The following is a 12,962-nucleotide window of genomic DNA, read 5'->3' on the forward strand; positions in this document are numbered from 1 at the left end:
ACAAATTGAATTAAATTTTCTTTGCATAATTCGCATGAAAGTATTGCGAGGATGGAAAAGCAAGCAAAAAATGAGGCAAAAAGCAATCCAAACAGGGGAAGGAACCGAAGAGAAGGAAGAGGAGGAACGTAACAGCGCCAGCTTGAACAGAAACATTTTCCAACCGAATTGAGAACTGATAACGCAAAGAAAATTCGTAATCTCATCAAGGTTCTACATTCCGTGCTCCCCTTTGATCCAGCTCACCAATCTGTGCTTGACCACACGCTCTCCATCCCTCGCAAAATCCAGCCCCCATCATGTTCATGTTCGCGACCCATTTCGAGGTCCATCAAATCAGAATATGGAAGCAGGCGCGGTGAGATACGCATCATAACGGTGACACCCTGTAGGTAATTTGAGAATAGTGATTGTCTGTTCCTTGTTGTTGTCCCCGAGATACATCGCTGTTCCAAGTAGATACTAGAGGATCGTGATCGTTGTCTCAACCCCTTCATCGGAGTCTAAAACGCTCGGGTTGTCGCTCCATAGTGGTAACATGGGCCGTGGAGGCTCATTGGGACCGACCGAGCGATGTTGAATTAGCATTCCGATGCGCCGGTATGTGTTGTCGCCTTCGAGTTTCTGTAAAATTAGGGAATACTCTGCAGAGGACCTGACTAGCTGACGAAGGAAATCTTCTACGCCGCTGTGACATACCCAATCGGTAGGTTTGTCTTGGTCTTGATCTGCTTTCTCCCCTGCTTCACTCCCTTCTTTTTCCTCCTGTCCTTGCTCCTCGTCTTCACCTTCTTCTTCTTCCTCTTCCCCCTCTTCTTCTTTTTTTTCTTCCCTTTCGCCACCATCTTGGCCTCCGGTATTTCCTTTCTTCTGCCTTTGGTCCTCCTCCCACGTCGTACCCCTCCCTTCTAATAGCTCAGCGTATCCCACCTGAACCAACTGAAGACATTTGACTTGGCTGCCTTTGTAGTAGTCGTTATGCTGCGTATTCATCTCAGAATGAAGAAGATGAAAAGGCGAGTCCATCGTAACTGTCGCACTCGCAGAAACACCACGTATAACATATTCCCCAGAGTCAAACATGACGAAACGCGACTGAATCTGAGCCCCTGTATCTTGGATTCTCAGCGTGAGTGTTCCCATCTTTATCTTCCCCTCTTCTAGGTCCTGCTCCTTCACGAACTCACGGATAATTCGCGCGTCACGAAGCTTTCCCGATACGACCAATGTACCTGCAGAGACTTTGCCAGTAGGGTCTAGAGTAGCTGGAATGGTTTCGCAACTGACTAGGTCTATGTAGGCCATCATGATATCGGGAATCCTGGTAGGAAACCTGACAACGGTATTTTGTGATGCCCACGACCAGCTCGGAGCTCTCCACGCTTCTGGGCCACGTTCAAGCTTGACGCGGCTGGAATAATGGGAACTCCACAGTAGGTCTATCATAATAGAGTTACTCCAGAGTCCTGCTAGGTATTTAGCCGAAAGTCTACCACGCCCATTCTGCTTGGCCAGTCCGGAGAGCGCAGGGAGTTTGTCAGCTTCATGGCTCAGATTCAGAGCTGAATACTCAAGAAGTACATCATGCCAACTGGAGACCATTTGTGCAGGGTGTCCCTGCTTGAGGTCGCGATGAAATATGGGTTTAAGAGTGCCGTTCGGATAGGTACCACCAAGATGCGGAGGCAGACATTCACAGAAGGTCATAGACCTACACTCCCACATCAATTCTTCTCCGCAGAAGTGTACAACCCTTGGAGCTAAGATACGCTCCTGCAATACCCACGCACGGCTAAACAATGGCGGATTCTCGTTGACGGGTATATGGGGATGAGGATGACCACGGGTAACAAAAGTACTTTTGGATCAATGAGGGCGTTTATATCCCACAAGGTCAAACGAGATATCGGATGATGTTGACCCACGCAGCCGCACATAGTTGGCGCATTCTCTGATAGAGAGGCCTTGACTGCTATCAGACGCTGAAGTAGCCGCAATGGTGAGATACGAATTCTCGTATATGTTGCACATGTTGCCAGACTACTCAGCCCAATCGTCCGAATCATCCTGAATAATGCATAGAGAATCGATCCACAGATAATGTATCCCTAGATGTTGAGTGAATTGAATCGCGTCTTGAAAGGTCCTTGGAATTCTCTTCCAATCGATGTTTAGGCGATGAGCTTTGATATTGTCCCTTGTCGTCCTTAGAGGTTGCTTGGTTCCCCAACAATGGCCAAGGCATGTATAGCGGCCAAAGGTAGCTTTGCTGTTTTCAACAAGTCGAACATCTTCAATGCCGTTGCCAACAAAGATTAAACGTCGTGGCAAGAGTGCTTCTACTTTACCAGGACAGTCGGCATGATCCTGGAGACAGCTTTCAAGCCAAGTACGCGCCACCTTGAACGAATGGGACACAAATATTTCGAAATCCGATTCGGTGTATAAGTCACTGAGAAACACGGGCGCTATATATTCATCGACGCCTATTGTCGGTTCCTATGAGCTTCGACATTGTTTCTAATTGGTGGAAAGGACGGGGATCTCTGATTGCGTCAATACTTACATGGTTGGTAGACAAACACGTTAAAGATCGTATGAGACCGATCGTTATGAGGATCATCATCAGGACCAGAAATAACATGAAGCCGGTCAATGGAAAGTAGTGGCTGTTCATAGTGAGCCTCGCAGCAACTGCGCCGGAAAGGTATAACCGAGCATACATAGACCAGGTCAATGCCTGAGAGAGGTCTCCCAAGTATCATTTCGGCCATAGTAAGGACGATAAGGCACTGCCAGCAGGTGCGAGAACTCTCATCATCAAGTGACCAGGTGAGTTCTCCCAGCGTTTCTAATTCCGATCTCTTGCATTTCTTGCATCTTGTTCCCGGCAAAGGCTTTTTTGCAACAAGAAAGCGACTGGAAGAAGTCGACTCCTCCCACCAAGTTCTCCACGGTGCTTCTTCATTGCTCTCATCCGCAGGTATAGGCGCAGCTTTCGATGGAGAAGAGGTAAGATCTCTCGACTCAGAGATGTCAGGCCCGCGTTCGCGTTCGTTGATCTCGGGCGGTTGGGCGTCAGATGCAAGTGGCTCCTAGGTTCGGAAACAAGAGTCAGCAATCCATAACTCACTATAATATGCAAACAAGGAATAGTCGAGGCTTACCATATTCATTCTAGCGTGTTGTAGGCCACCGTCCTGGGGCCTTCCTAAGCGGCAACGCGAAGTGTTGACGGTGGAGAAGTGAAGGACTATGGCCCAGTGGAGCCGGAGCATATATGACAGTTCTCGGATGGCAGCGAATGGCTTGTTGCACCGTAAGCGATTGAACCGATTGGGCGAGGACAGTTGGTTCTCGTGAGATTTGTGCGCTTGATCAGCCTGCCCATGGTTTCACTGCTCTAGAGATCCGAGTATGGTGTACCATGCAGTACTCCTCCAAACCACGCAATGACCCACCTTGTCCCCATCATTTTCTTTCTTGCTGTCAAATACTTCGGTCGGACTGTCGCATAGCTCAGGACGAGATGTTTGTGGAGATGGGGATTGTCGCTTGCCTGTGATGGTCCGAAGGAATTGGCGAGAGGTAAAGGTTCGGTCGCCGGAGGAAACGGAGCACAATAGATGCCGATGTGTCATCAACATTAGTGAGCTTTGGAAACTTCCATTTGTTCAAGCGAGAGTAATTGATGGCATTGCGCGAAGGGGGCCGTTAGGCAGAAGACTGGAAGACGGTGGAAAATCAGAGAAGACGATCGTGGCCTGGACGGGACCGCGCGTCATTCACTATATTCCACTGCCGGTTATTACTGTCGCACACGGCAAGGACATTGTACATGTACCACCTACATTGGTGCCTGCTCACGTGCTACTTCTCGTTCTTTTGCAATTTTGCTTGATCGATCGTTCCTGCTCCTGCTCATGCTCCTGCCCGCTCTTGTCCTCTCCTCCCCTCTCCTCAAACATGCGAGACCCCTCGCCGCCTTGTGTTTGGTGATTGAACACCACACAACAGTACCTATTCGCTCAACCAACATCTTTCAGAGCGTCTAGGGCAACTGCCCCATTTCATCCATGGCATTACTGGGATGTCTCTGGTGAAAGGCGGATGCTGTGAAGGTCTTGAAGCCGAGGCTTTTGGGATGAATTTGGAGGATACGGGTGGTCGACAGGGCATCCAGTGCGGTTTCCTCGACGATAATTGCATGGACTTGATCTGGGGTTGCTCGCTTGTAGTTTCTGTTTTGCTGCGTGTTCTGGTGACTGTTCTTCTCATGAAAGGCAAAGGAAGGAACTCTCAAAGGAAAGAACTCTCCTTGGAAAGTTCTTGGTTTGATTATTATCATAGCGATCCTTTCTCCTTTGCAAGCCAGTCGGGCGGAAGGTGCGTCTGCTCGGTGGAAGTCGGCAGAACATCTGCGCAGCAACGTGTCGAATCTATCGCCATTTATTTGGGCAAGCGCGAGTCAAGAACTGCGCGCTCTCGAGATGGATCATTCTCCTTGTTCGTTTTGCAACTTTGTCCTTGCAATCCACATCTTTTCTGTTATGCTCCAACACAACGCAATATCACTCCCCGGCCATTTACTTATTCACTTAAAAAGCGCTTGAATCACGAACTCTTACCGCATCATGGAGAAAATTCTACGACATCTTGATCATGAACCTATCGACTGGAACACCGAGGAAAAATTTATCTTTGGGTCATTGGCCGGTCCATACATCGGCGGATGGGCTGGGAGGTTCCCGGGTCATCGGAACTGTTCCGAACCTTTGGCGAAGCTCATGGCGAGGTTCAAGCTGTTTAGGCGTTACGCCGAGTGTTACACAAAGGACCCCAACACCTTTAACTCCACAATCAAGTCGAAGGTCAAGGAACTGAAGATTCTCCTCGGTAGGTGTCCCCCATTATCATCTTCTCTGGTTGCCAGCTTGTAGACCGATGTCTCCGGTCTCTCTATGGTAAGATGCTAACGTTCTAGCATAGGGAGCAGGTACTCGACCCCCCCGCGTTCTCTCGAGACAATCAAGAACGACGACGATATGTATCGCGCAAGGTGCAACTATTATAAAGTCTTTGAGCTGGAACTGGACCGATTCATCTAGGATGTCGCAAGAACGTTCACCGACAGGCACAAAGACGAATTCATCAACGAATGCCAAGGCATTAAATATTGGTGTACAAACGGGAATTGGCTAGAACCTCACTCTACTCGACCAAAGGAGGGGGAACCGGACCTGCCGGCTCCACAGAAGTACGGCTATGTCCAGCAACCGTATGGCCGTATTGGCCTTGGTCCAGGCAACACTAACTTTTCTTTTCCTCTCCTTGTTCCGCCTTTTAAACCTTGCAAACTACCTACGATGCAGCCGCCTGCTAAAGCTCGAGGACCACCTTCGAGATTCGACGCCAGGCTGTTGGCTTCGAGGCTACATACCTATGGACACGGGGACAGATGATATGGGGTGGTTGAACGAACTGAAACTTCAGTTCTGGGTTATTGGAGCGGTTAGTTGTTTTTTGGTGTGAGTAGCTCCTGGGGTTACGTCGACTTGTCTTGTGGCTGACTGGAACGCATACAGTCATTAACTAATTTTTTGCACCTGGAGCTCAGGTTTCTCTTTGGTGACGTATATTTCAGTGTTTGCTTCTCGTGGCTGTAGGAGAGAGGCGGAAGTCCGGAGGGTTATCAGTTTGCTTGGGGACTATTTTCAAGGGCGATGGTTCATATTGTTGGATACTGCATACTGGCCAACCGCCCACACGCTTGTCACCAAAGTTCAACCTCATTATGATGTTAGTCCACAAGGAAAGAATCCGCAGCGTAGTAACAAAGGAATTTGCGAGTCCTTGTCCCTATCGTCGCACACCCCATTCTCCCTGTTCTCGTTCTGGTTCTGGTTCTCGTCCATTTCCACTTCCTGGTCCCCGGTCGAAGTCCCGGCCACGGTCCCATCCCCATATTACCCCCTCACCCTCCGGCCCCGGCTCCGCGTGCCGATGGACTTCAGTCCAGATCTTCCTGCGGGCTCCAGTTGGATAAGTAACTCGCGCAGTTCCATACAAGCCTTAGATATCTACTTACAAGGGCCACGAATAACCCACCTTCTCGATGGTATTCATTGGACCAACTATTCAGCTACAACAATTGAGTGTCCGCACCTTATCTTCCTCATCTCTTTCTAAACCCGGTACATCCCGCTCTATACGACCTCCGTCCTTCCCGTTACCATGCGCTCCACCACTCTCCTCTCCCTTCCCAGTCACCTGAGAAGACGGCGCCACCACCGGCCGTCGCAACTTCACCCCCAACACAAAGCCGCGCGAAGTCCAGGTCAACCCCCTCCCTCCCGTCTCACCGAACTAACAGGCCCCTACAAGGAAGACGCCAGCGTCCACATCTACGGGCTACATGCGGCATCTCCCAACACCCAAAACCTCAATCAACCCCACGCACGTCTCGCACCCAGCCACCACCTACCTCCGCTCCAGCGCCGCCACCCGTACCAACCCTTCTACGCGCTCATCTGTGATGTTCTATGATTTAGTGAGGATATCGATGACGGAGAGAGCGAGACGGATTATGTAGCGAAGCTGCTCCTGGTGTCGTTGTGGGGGATGGGTTCAATGGGGAGAGAAGGGGAGGGGGGAAGGACAGAAGGGGGTGGTGAGAGATGACTGGACGGGAGTGAGGAGATGTATAAGGCGAGGAGGTAGGTGGAGAGTGGGGTGAGGCCGGAGGGGATTACGATGGAGTTGGTTAGGGATTTTGGGTGGAGGGGGTGAGGGTTGGGGGAGTCTTGGAGGACGGGGGAGTTGGGAGTTGGGAGTTGGAAGTTGGGAGGAGGGATCAAGATGGTTGTGAGATATGAGGCGGGTTGAAAGGGGACTTGAGAACAGGACTTGACGGTTAAGGTACAGGTACTTTACCTAACGCCTAACGCCTAACGCCTGTGTTGCATGGAAGTTTTAGTTGGGCGTAAGCCCTCGGCTTCTACTTGGAACCTTGGTTATGTCGTTGTTGAGATGCATTCAGTGAGCATTTCCAGAACACGCTTACATATGTATAATGTGAGTCGTTGGTTGAGGGAGAGGTATGATGAAAGCGAAAACTAAAAACTAGCAGTGGTTGATCTGACGCATAGAGACTGAAGCATGGAAACATAAAGGAAAAAGGAAAAGTAGGCTACTTGAAAGAAGGAGATGAGAAAGTAGTCGGAAACAAAAAGCAATGAATTTGAAATACTCCCAAAGAAAATATCCTAGGCGATGGTATCGTTAAAAATCCCTTATACACCGTCCCCAGGCCTCCATCACTAGTGTAGACCAGCCTGGTAAATAAAAGAGATGGCATCGGTTCCATGCTTGTTGACCAAGATTTGACATAAGTGGAACGGTCCGCTTCTGCGTCAGCGGTAAGGAGTGAAGAGTGCCAAACGTCTTTCCTTACAGCCGAGATTCATGTCCACTAGTCCAATCTGAGAGTTGAGTCGCTTGACGAGGCGTCGTCGACTAGCCCAGCTTTATCTTCCGTCGTAGAGTGGGGTCCGATATACCACTGAAAGAACCTGGACCAAATTCTTGCTCGGTCAAGTCCTCAATAAAGAGTGGTTGCTTGTTCAACTCCTCAGAAACAAGATGTAGCTCGGCCGACCCAACTACAGAGTGATAGTCTTCAGCTTCTGTGTCCGCATCCAGCCGAATTTGATCTAGAATGAGAAAATGACCGTGAAACTCGCCGCGCAATGTCCTGAAGGCAAGTAAGAGACAATCCCATTCCTCTGTGATGACTCTTTGATGCATAGTCTCCTGGCTTTGACTGTCAGGTTTGCAGGTCCGATAACTGATCCTCGGCGAGTCCCATAATCCCCATTCCATGACGCTCATAGATGGACGAGAGTTTCTGAAGACGAAGGACTCGTGTCTGGAGCCATTGGGAATTGATTGTTCAAGGGCAAAGCTCATCTTCATTACCGGGCCTTCTACCCAGAGGTACTTGCTCACGTGTGGTAGGACACTAGTTGTCCCTTCATCCAAGAGATTCCCTTGTAGAAACTGAAGGAATGGGACCTGTATCTCGCCATTGTCATGCGTGACCTGCTGTGGAATCCAAAGTGAACTCACTTCGGCACCATATCCATATATCCCTGGACCGATATCTGGAAATTTGACTTGTCCTTCCCAGCCGAGCCAGGACCAACTGGGAAAGGCATCTCTTCTCAGCAAGCTTTCATGGGCGGGATACCATGTGAGACAGACAAGAAACTCCACCAGCAGACTCTGCTTGTATGCATCTACATCAATTGGAGTTGGAGAGCGTCTCTCAAGTTCCTTAAAATCCGATGCGTCATAGACAGGTATGCCCAAATATGTGACGACTGATATGCGTGACAACAGGCCAGTTATAGCGTTCAGAGCATCGGATTGATAACTCAGGTGTCGCCCACTGTATTCTTCGATGTATCCGAAGAGCTCTTCCGTGGACACAGGGGTTATGTCGTCCCACTCTGGTCTTTCTGTTGGCGATATCGCTCTGAGAAAGTTCACTCCCAATGCCCGTCTCCGTCCTCCCGAATATTTACCCTCCATTTGGGGTACAGTACATTCATGCCACACAGCGTTCGAGCAGATGAACTCAACCTGGTAATCCGTGAAAAATAGCAGACGACGTGACAAGATGGCTTCTTGATAAGTCCATCCTCTCGTCATCCAAACTGAAGAGGCGACCAACTGCGCAGAATTGATAGCACTTGGCCGAAGAGCTGAAAGAGGACATGGATGCTTTGTTTGTGGTACCGAGGGATATGGTTTTCTTGGAAGATTATTGACACCTCGAAGACCAGAGGCTGAGTTTGATGCTGAAAATGCAACGATAGTTGCATAAGCTCCTTCATAGATGAAAGCCATGTTCTCGATTTGAGCGTGCTTTTCGTCCGCGTTGTTTTGATCAATACAATATTGATCAACCCATAAGTACCGCTCCCCAAGACGGTTTACAACGATCATTGCGTCTTCGATAAGTTTAGGTATAGCGTTGGGAAGCAGACGTACGCTCTTTGGCGAGAGTGTTTGCGTAGTACCTATATCATCTGCGCTCACCGGTGCGGACTGCGCGCCCCAAACGTAACTGAGAGCGAGATACCTGTCCGAAGTGTTTATCTCGACGACCTCCCGTGTATGGCAATCAATGCATCGTACCACAGGCCCGGCCGATTGCTTGTCACCGGTTTTTGTTGTGCCTGATGCACATGTTTCGTGATGATTATCACATCGTTCGCACCAAGCCCGTAGTAAAGAATAATTGATTGATCCCGGGAAGAAAGGTAGGGCGGTTAGGTGGGGTTCTGCGTAGTTGCTGTCGAAGAATGGCCCAGTCGAAGAGACTTGGGGAACAATCCAATGCCCGCTTGTCGGAAACTCATGATCACCTTCATAATAATCGGGCTCGCCGGCCAAAACGCAGAGGACCCTAGAATGGGCACAACCATGCACATCGTAGGCCGCCGAGTCTGTGCCTGTAAGTATGGTCTTGAAATCATACGATCGCAAGGTGTAGACCCCTATCTCCCCATGGCGTTTGTTTTCTTTCGGTCGACACCGCATCGAATAAAAAAACCGGCAAAGTATGCATGATCCCTCCTTTTCAAGCTTTCCAAGAAAGAAAACGAACTCGGGTGAGAAGAGTGTCATGCCGAAAGCGGCTTTGAAATCGATCTTTTTGCATCGTTTACAGACTTTCGGCAGTTTCTTGTTCCGAATCAGAGGGATCTCTGTGATCGTGGATAGCTGGTGCGGGCCATCATCCGTGCCGCCAGTCGTACTGTCGGCCTGCTGAACCGATAGCTGGCGTCTCGATGAAAAGGAAGACTCCATGAGCAATGTGCGATGGTATCGAAGGTTGCTCTTGACGGATCCAGAAGCTAGAACTATGGAGTTATTGAAGTTTTCAGCGAGGCCGAGGCACACGCTTTTCGGACGTTGTTGCCCAATGGTCACCTGATCTCGAAGGCATTGTGTCTGCCTTGAATGGCTGATGGCGGGCGACGATGGTTGGCTGCATCATGACAGGTATCTTGTCTGAATCTGAATGGTTAGCTATGACACGGGTGGATGTGCTGCTGTACAACGTCTCACCACGCAATCAATCCTTTGGTCAACCTCCCTCAAGCTTATATGAATTCCTGGACGATATAATTGGTCAGATTGACGGGGAATGGCGGTGCGAGAGATGCATGGCTGAGCGGGCGGTGGTGTTGTGGGTTGTGGAGCTCTTCGTCGAGCAGGATGAAGCCGAGACGGAAGAGAAGAAGGGCAGAATCCGCTGCCATTTGCAGGATCCTAATATTTCCAATTTCTCTCAGCATTGGCGTCACTGCATTGCTCTTGCCCTGAGGTTTCCAGTTGGGAGAAGATTGGGGAGTTGGAGAACGAGGGAAGGCGCGGCCGGCAGTCGAATTGGAACAACACAGCATGAACGTGCTGTGAAAGCAGCCATACAGGAATGAATAAAAATGCCTTAGTCTGCGTTTGTTCTGGTACAGTTTTCGTATGAAGGGCCTCATACGACAGGTTTTGCACTCAAGAAGGCGACCAACTTGCCAAACTCAACGCGGAACCGTCGAATTGGAATTGAGTCGAGTTGGGTTGAGTAAGATGGGTAATTTCAAGCGCTGAACCAAAACCGTACGAGAACAAACACGGCCTTACATCCTCACAAACCAAACAACGCGGTATGCCAGACTTGAAGTCGTGAACCTAGAACCAACGTTTCCAAAACAAATTCTAGAGGATCCAACCAGTAGCATGTGGGATGTCCAAACCCTGTGCCCATTCATAATATGAACCGATGTCCAGCAGGCCACACTCATCAACAGAATCACCCACCCTTTACTCGCTTCTCTTGGGCTTGTTGGGCAGACCATACCAACAAATCATCATAACCACAAACAACCCAATAACAATCGGATGCAGCACAAACGTGCCAGCCGCCTGCGCCAACAAACCCGTTGTAAACGGAGCCGCCGCGCCTCCCGAGCTTCCAAACGCGGAGATCACGCCCATCCCGCTAACCTGCTTCTGCTTGCTAATATTCCGCATAAACACTGCCGCAGCACACGGATACACAGGTCCCAGCAGCAGACCAACAATGGCAACAGCCACCGCGTTTCCGATCAGGTTGGGCACCAGCCAAACCACGAGCTGAAACGCACACGCTCCCACGACGACAATGACGACGAACAATTTCTCCCCGATCCGATGCGCCGGCGGCGCCAGTAGAAACCTTCCCAGCGTGATGCCGCCCCAAAAACCAGCAGTGACGTAACCGACCGAGCCGTCGTGCACATGGCGCGAGTCCATCAAGAAGGTGTTCACCCAGCCGGAGATACTAACTTCGGCGCCTTGGTAGGCGAAGATGAACAGCGCACCAAGTAGTACCACCTTGTTGGACAGCGCGGAAACCATAGCCGTGACGTCGGCGCGCCAGTCACGTTTGGGTGCCGCCGTTGAGCCCGACTGACCACCACTTCCACCAGTAGAACCCAAGTGCTGCTGGGTATCCCTCTCATAATGCCAAAACGCACAAGTCCCACATACGCCCCCCAAAACCGTCAACCCCAAGCTCAACGCATAATACCGACTCCAGACCACTTCAAAAACCGTTACCATCGCCGTCGCCAGCAGCGGGCCGACGGTACCTCCAATACCATACGAGCCGTGCATCATCGACAAAGCAGTAGTCGAATTACTCAGCGATCCGCAAAACACGTTGCCCATGGCCAGGTTAATTGACATGCCGAACCCAACAAAGAAGAAGCCCACCACGATGGCGGGGTACGGAGCGGTGGCAATCATGGGGATGTACCCCAGTGATATGAGGCCCTGGCCGACGGCAAGCGTCTTGGCGCGCCCGAGCCGCTCGCGGATGGCGTCGACGAAGAAGGCGGCGGCGATGAAGCCGAGGGCGTTGCCGACGAAGATGAGGGAGACGATGGCGTAGCCTATGGAGTAGTATCTTTGTTGGTTTGTGTTAGTACCAATGTTCGAAAGGGCGAGGAAGGGAAAGGGACGTACTTTTCCATAGCGGGGATCAAAGCACCCGGCGCGGAATCGCTCATGCCGTTGCTAAAACAAATCAGACACATCGCTAACAGCCGCCAGCGGTTCATGTAAGGCTCCATGATGCTTTGCATCGCTTCGACGCTATCGCTGTTTGCGCTATCATCGTTCAAAGAGTCCTTGGGAGTTCCAGGACGGCTCTGGTCCTCCAGCTCGGGGCCAGAACTGAAGATGGTGGTTGTCGTTGTGACGGGCCGAGGGCCATTGTCTTTGCCGAATGTAGAAACGAGGTTGATTCGGTATGTTGAAGCCGACTTGTTGGATCTCGGAGTCCGGGAAAGTGGTTGGAGTTCGATAGGCAGCTGAACCTCTTGCGGAGCGCCGGGGTAGGTCCGGGGCACGGCCTTCCCGGGAGCAGAGGGAAGTTCGAGAGGAGGTGCGCTTTCGACGGCGATAAGGCCGTGGAACATCATTGCGTCCATGATGAGGTGACACTCAAGTCGATGGCGAGGAGTGCTTGGCAATTTGCCCACACCAACGGCCGGTGGAAAGAGTCAGAAAACAATCGATGAACGGACATTGTTTTGAATGGCAGGAGCGATGGAGGTTAATAAAGGCGGTCCAAAGTGGGGCTGCCGACATCGCGATAACCGGAAGAAGCCGATGGGAGTCTGGACCGACGCCACCGTCTGGCTACCACAGTAAGCTTCGGGCTATCACGTAAGGAAAAGCTCTCCCGGGCTCGCATTAGTCGGCGCTAATCAAGACGTGCAGACTGCAGCCGGTGAACATCGGTACAGAGATAAGGCACCCAGACTTCCTTACTCAGCAGGCAGGTACGTATTCCCGCCGACGAGTGTTCGACTAGGACACTTCACTCGCAATCACTCCCCTTTCGTTCA

General features: G+C 50.7%; 4 protein-coding genes across 4 annotated transcripts; 1 reads left to right on the forward strand and 3 right to left on the reverse strand.

The window, feature by feature from the left end:
* Positions 1–242: 242 nt before the first annotated feature.
* B0H65DRAFT_442214 (uncharacterized protein) lies at positions 243–3,176 on the reverse strand (the record flags this gene model as incomplete). The annotated part of the gene is made up of 6 exons (XM_062825568.1): positions 243–386; positions 700–1,439; positions 1,494–1,858; positions 2,045–2,468; positions 2,567–3,095; positions 3,168–3,176. The coding sequence occupies 6 exons, from the start codon at positions 3,174–3,176 to the stop codon at positions 243–245; spliced, it is 2,211 nt and encodes a 736-aa protein (XP_062681329.1).
* Positions 3,177–4,634: 1,458 nt separating this feature from the next.
* B0H65DRAFT_424968 (uncharacterized protein) lies at positions 4,635–5,462 on the forward strand (the record flags this gene model as incomplete). The annotated part of the gene is made up of 3 exons (XM_062824542.1): positions 4,635–4,902; positions 4,997–5,075; positions 5,120–5,462. The coding sequence occupies 3 exons, from the start codon at positions 4,635–4,637 to the stop codon at positions 5,460–5,462; spliced, it is 690 nt and encodes a 229-aa protein (XP_062681330.1).
* A 1,880-nt stretch (positions 5,463–7,342) lies between these two features.
* On the reverse strand, positions 7,343–10,024 carry B0H65DRAFT_183583 (heterokaryon incompatibility protein-domain-containing protein). Its single transcript, XM_062821535.1, has one exon. It carries the CDS (start codon positions 9,874–9,876, stop codon positions 7,516–7,518), a length of 2,361 nt encoding a protein of 786 aa, XP_062681331.1. The 5' UTR covers positions 9,877–10,024; the 3' UTR covers positions 7,343–7,515.
* Positions 10,025–10,890: 866 nt separating this feature from the next.
* B0H65DRAFT_425462 (major facilitator superfamily domain-containing protein) lies at positions 10,891–12,542 on the reverse strand (the record flags this gene model as incomplete). The annotated part of the gene is made up of 2 exons (XM_062824576.1): positions 10,891–12,016; positions 12,076–12,542. 2 exons carry the CDS (start codon positions 12,540–12,542, stop codon positions 10,891–10,893), a joined length of 1,593 nt encoding a protein of 530 aa, XP_062681332.1.
* Positions 12,543–12,962: the final 420 nt, after the last annotated feature.

Source organism: Neurospora tetraspora (genome assembly GCF_033439725.1).
Source record: "Neurospora tetraspora strain CBS 560.94 chromosome Unknown B0H65scaffold_4, whole genome shotgun sequence".
Classification (NCBI taxonomy): Eukaryota; Fungi; Ascomycota; class Sordariomycetes; order Sordariales; family Sordariaceae; genus Neurospora; species Neurospora tetraspora.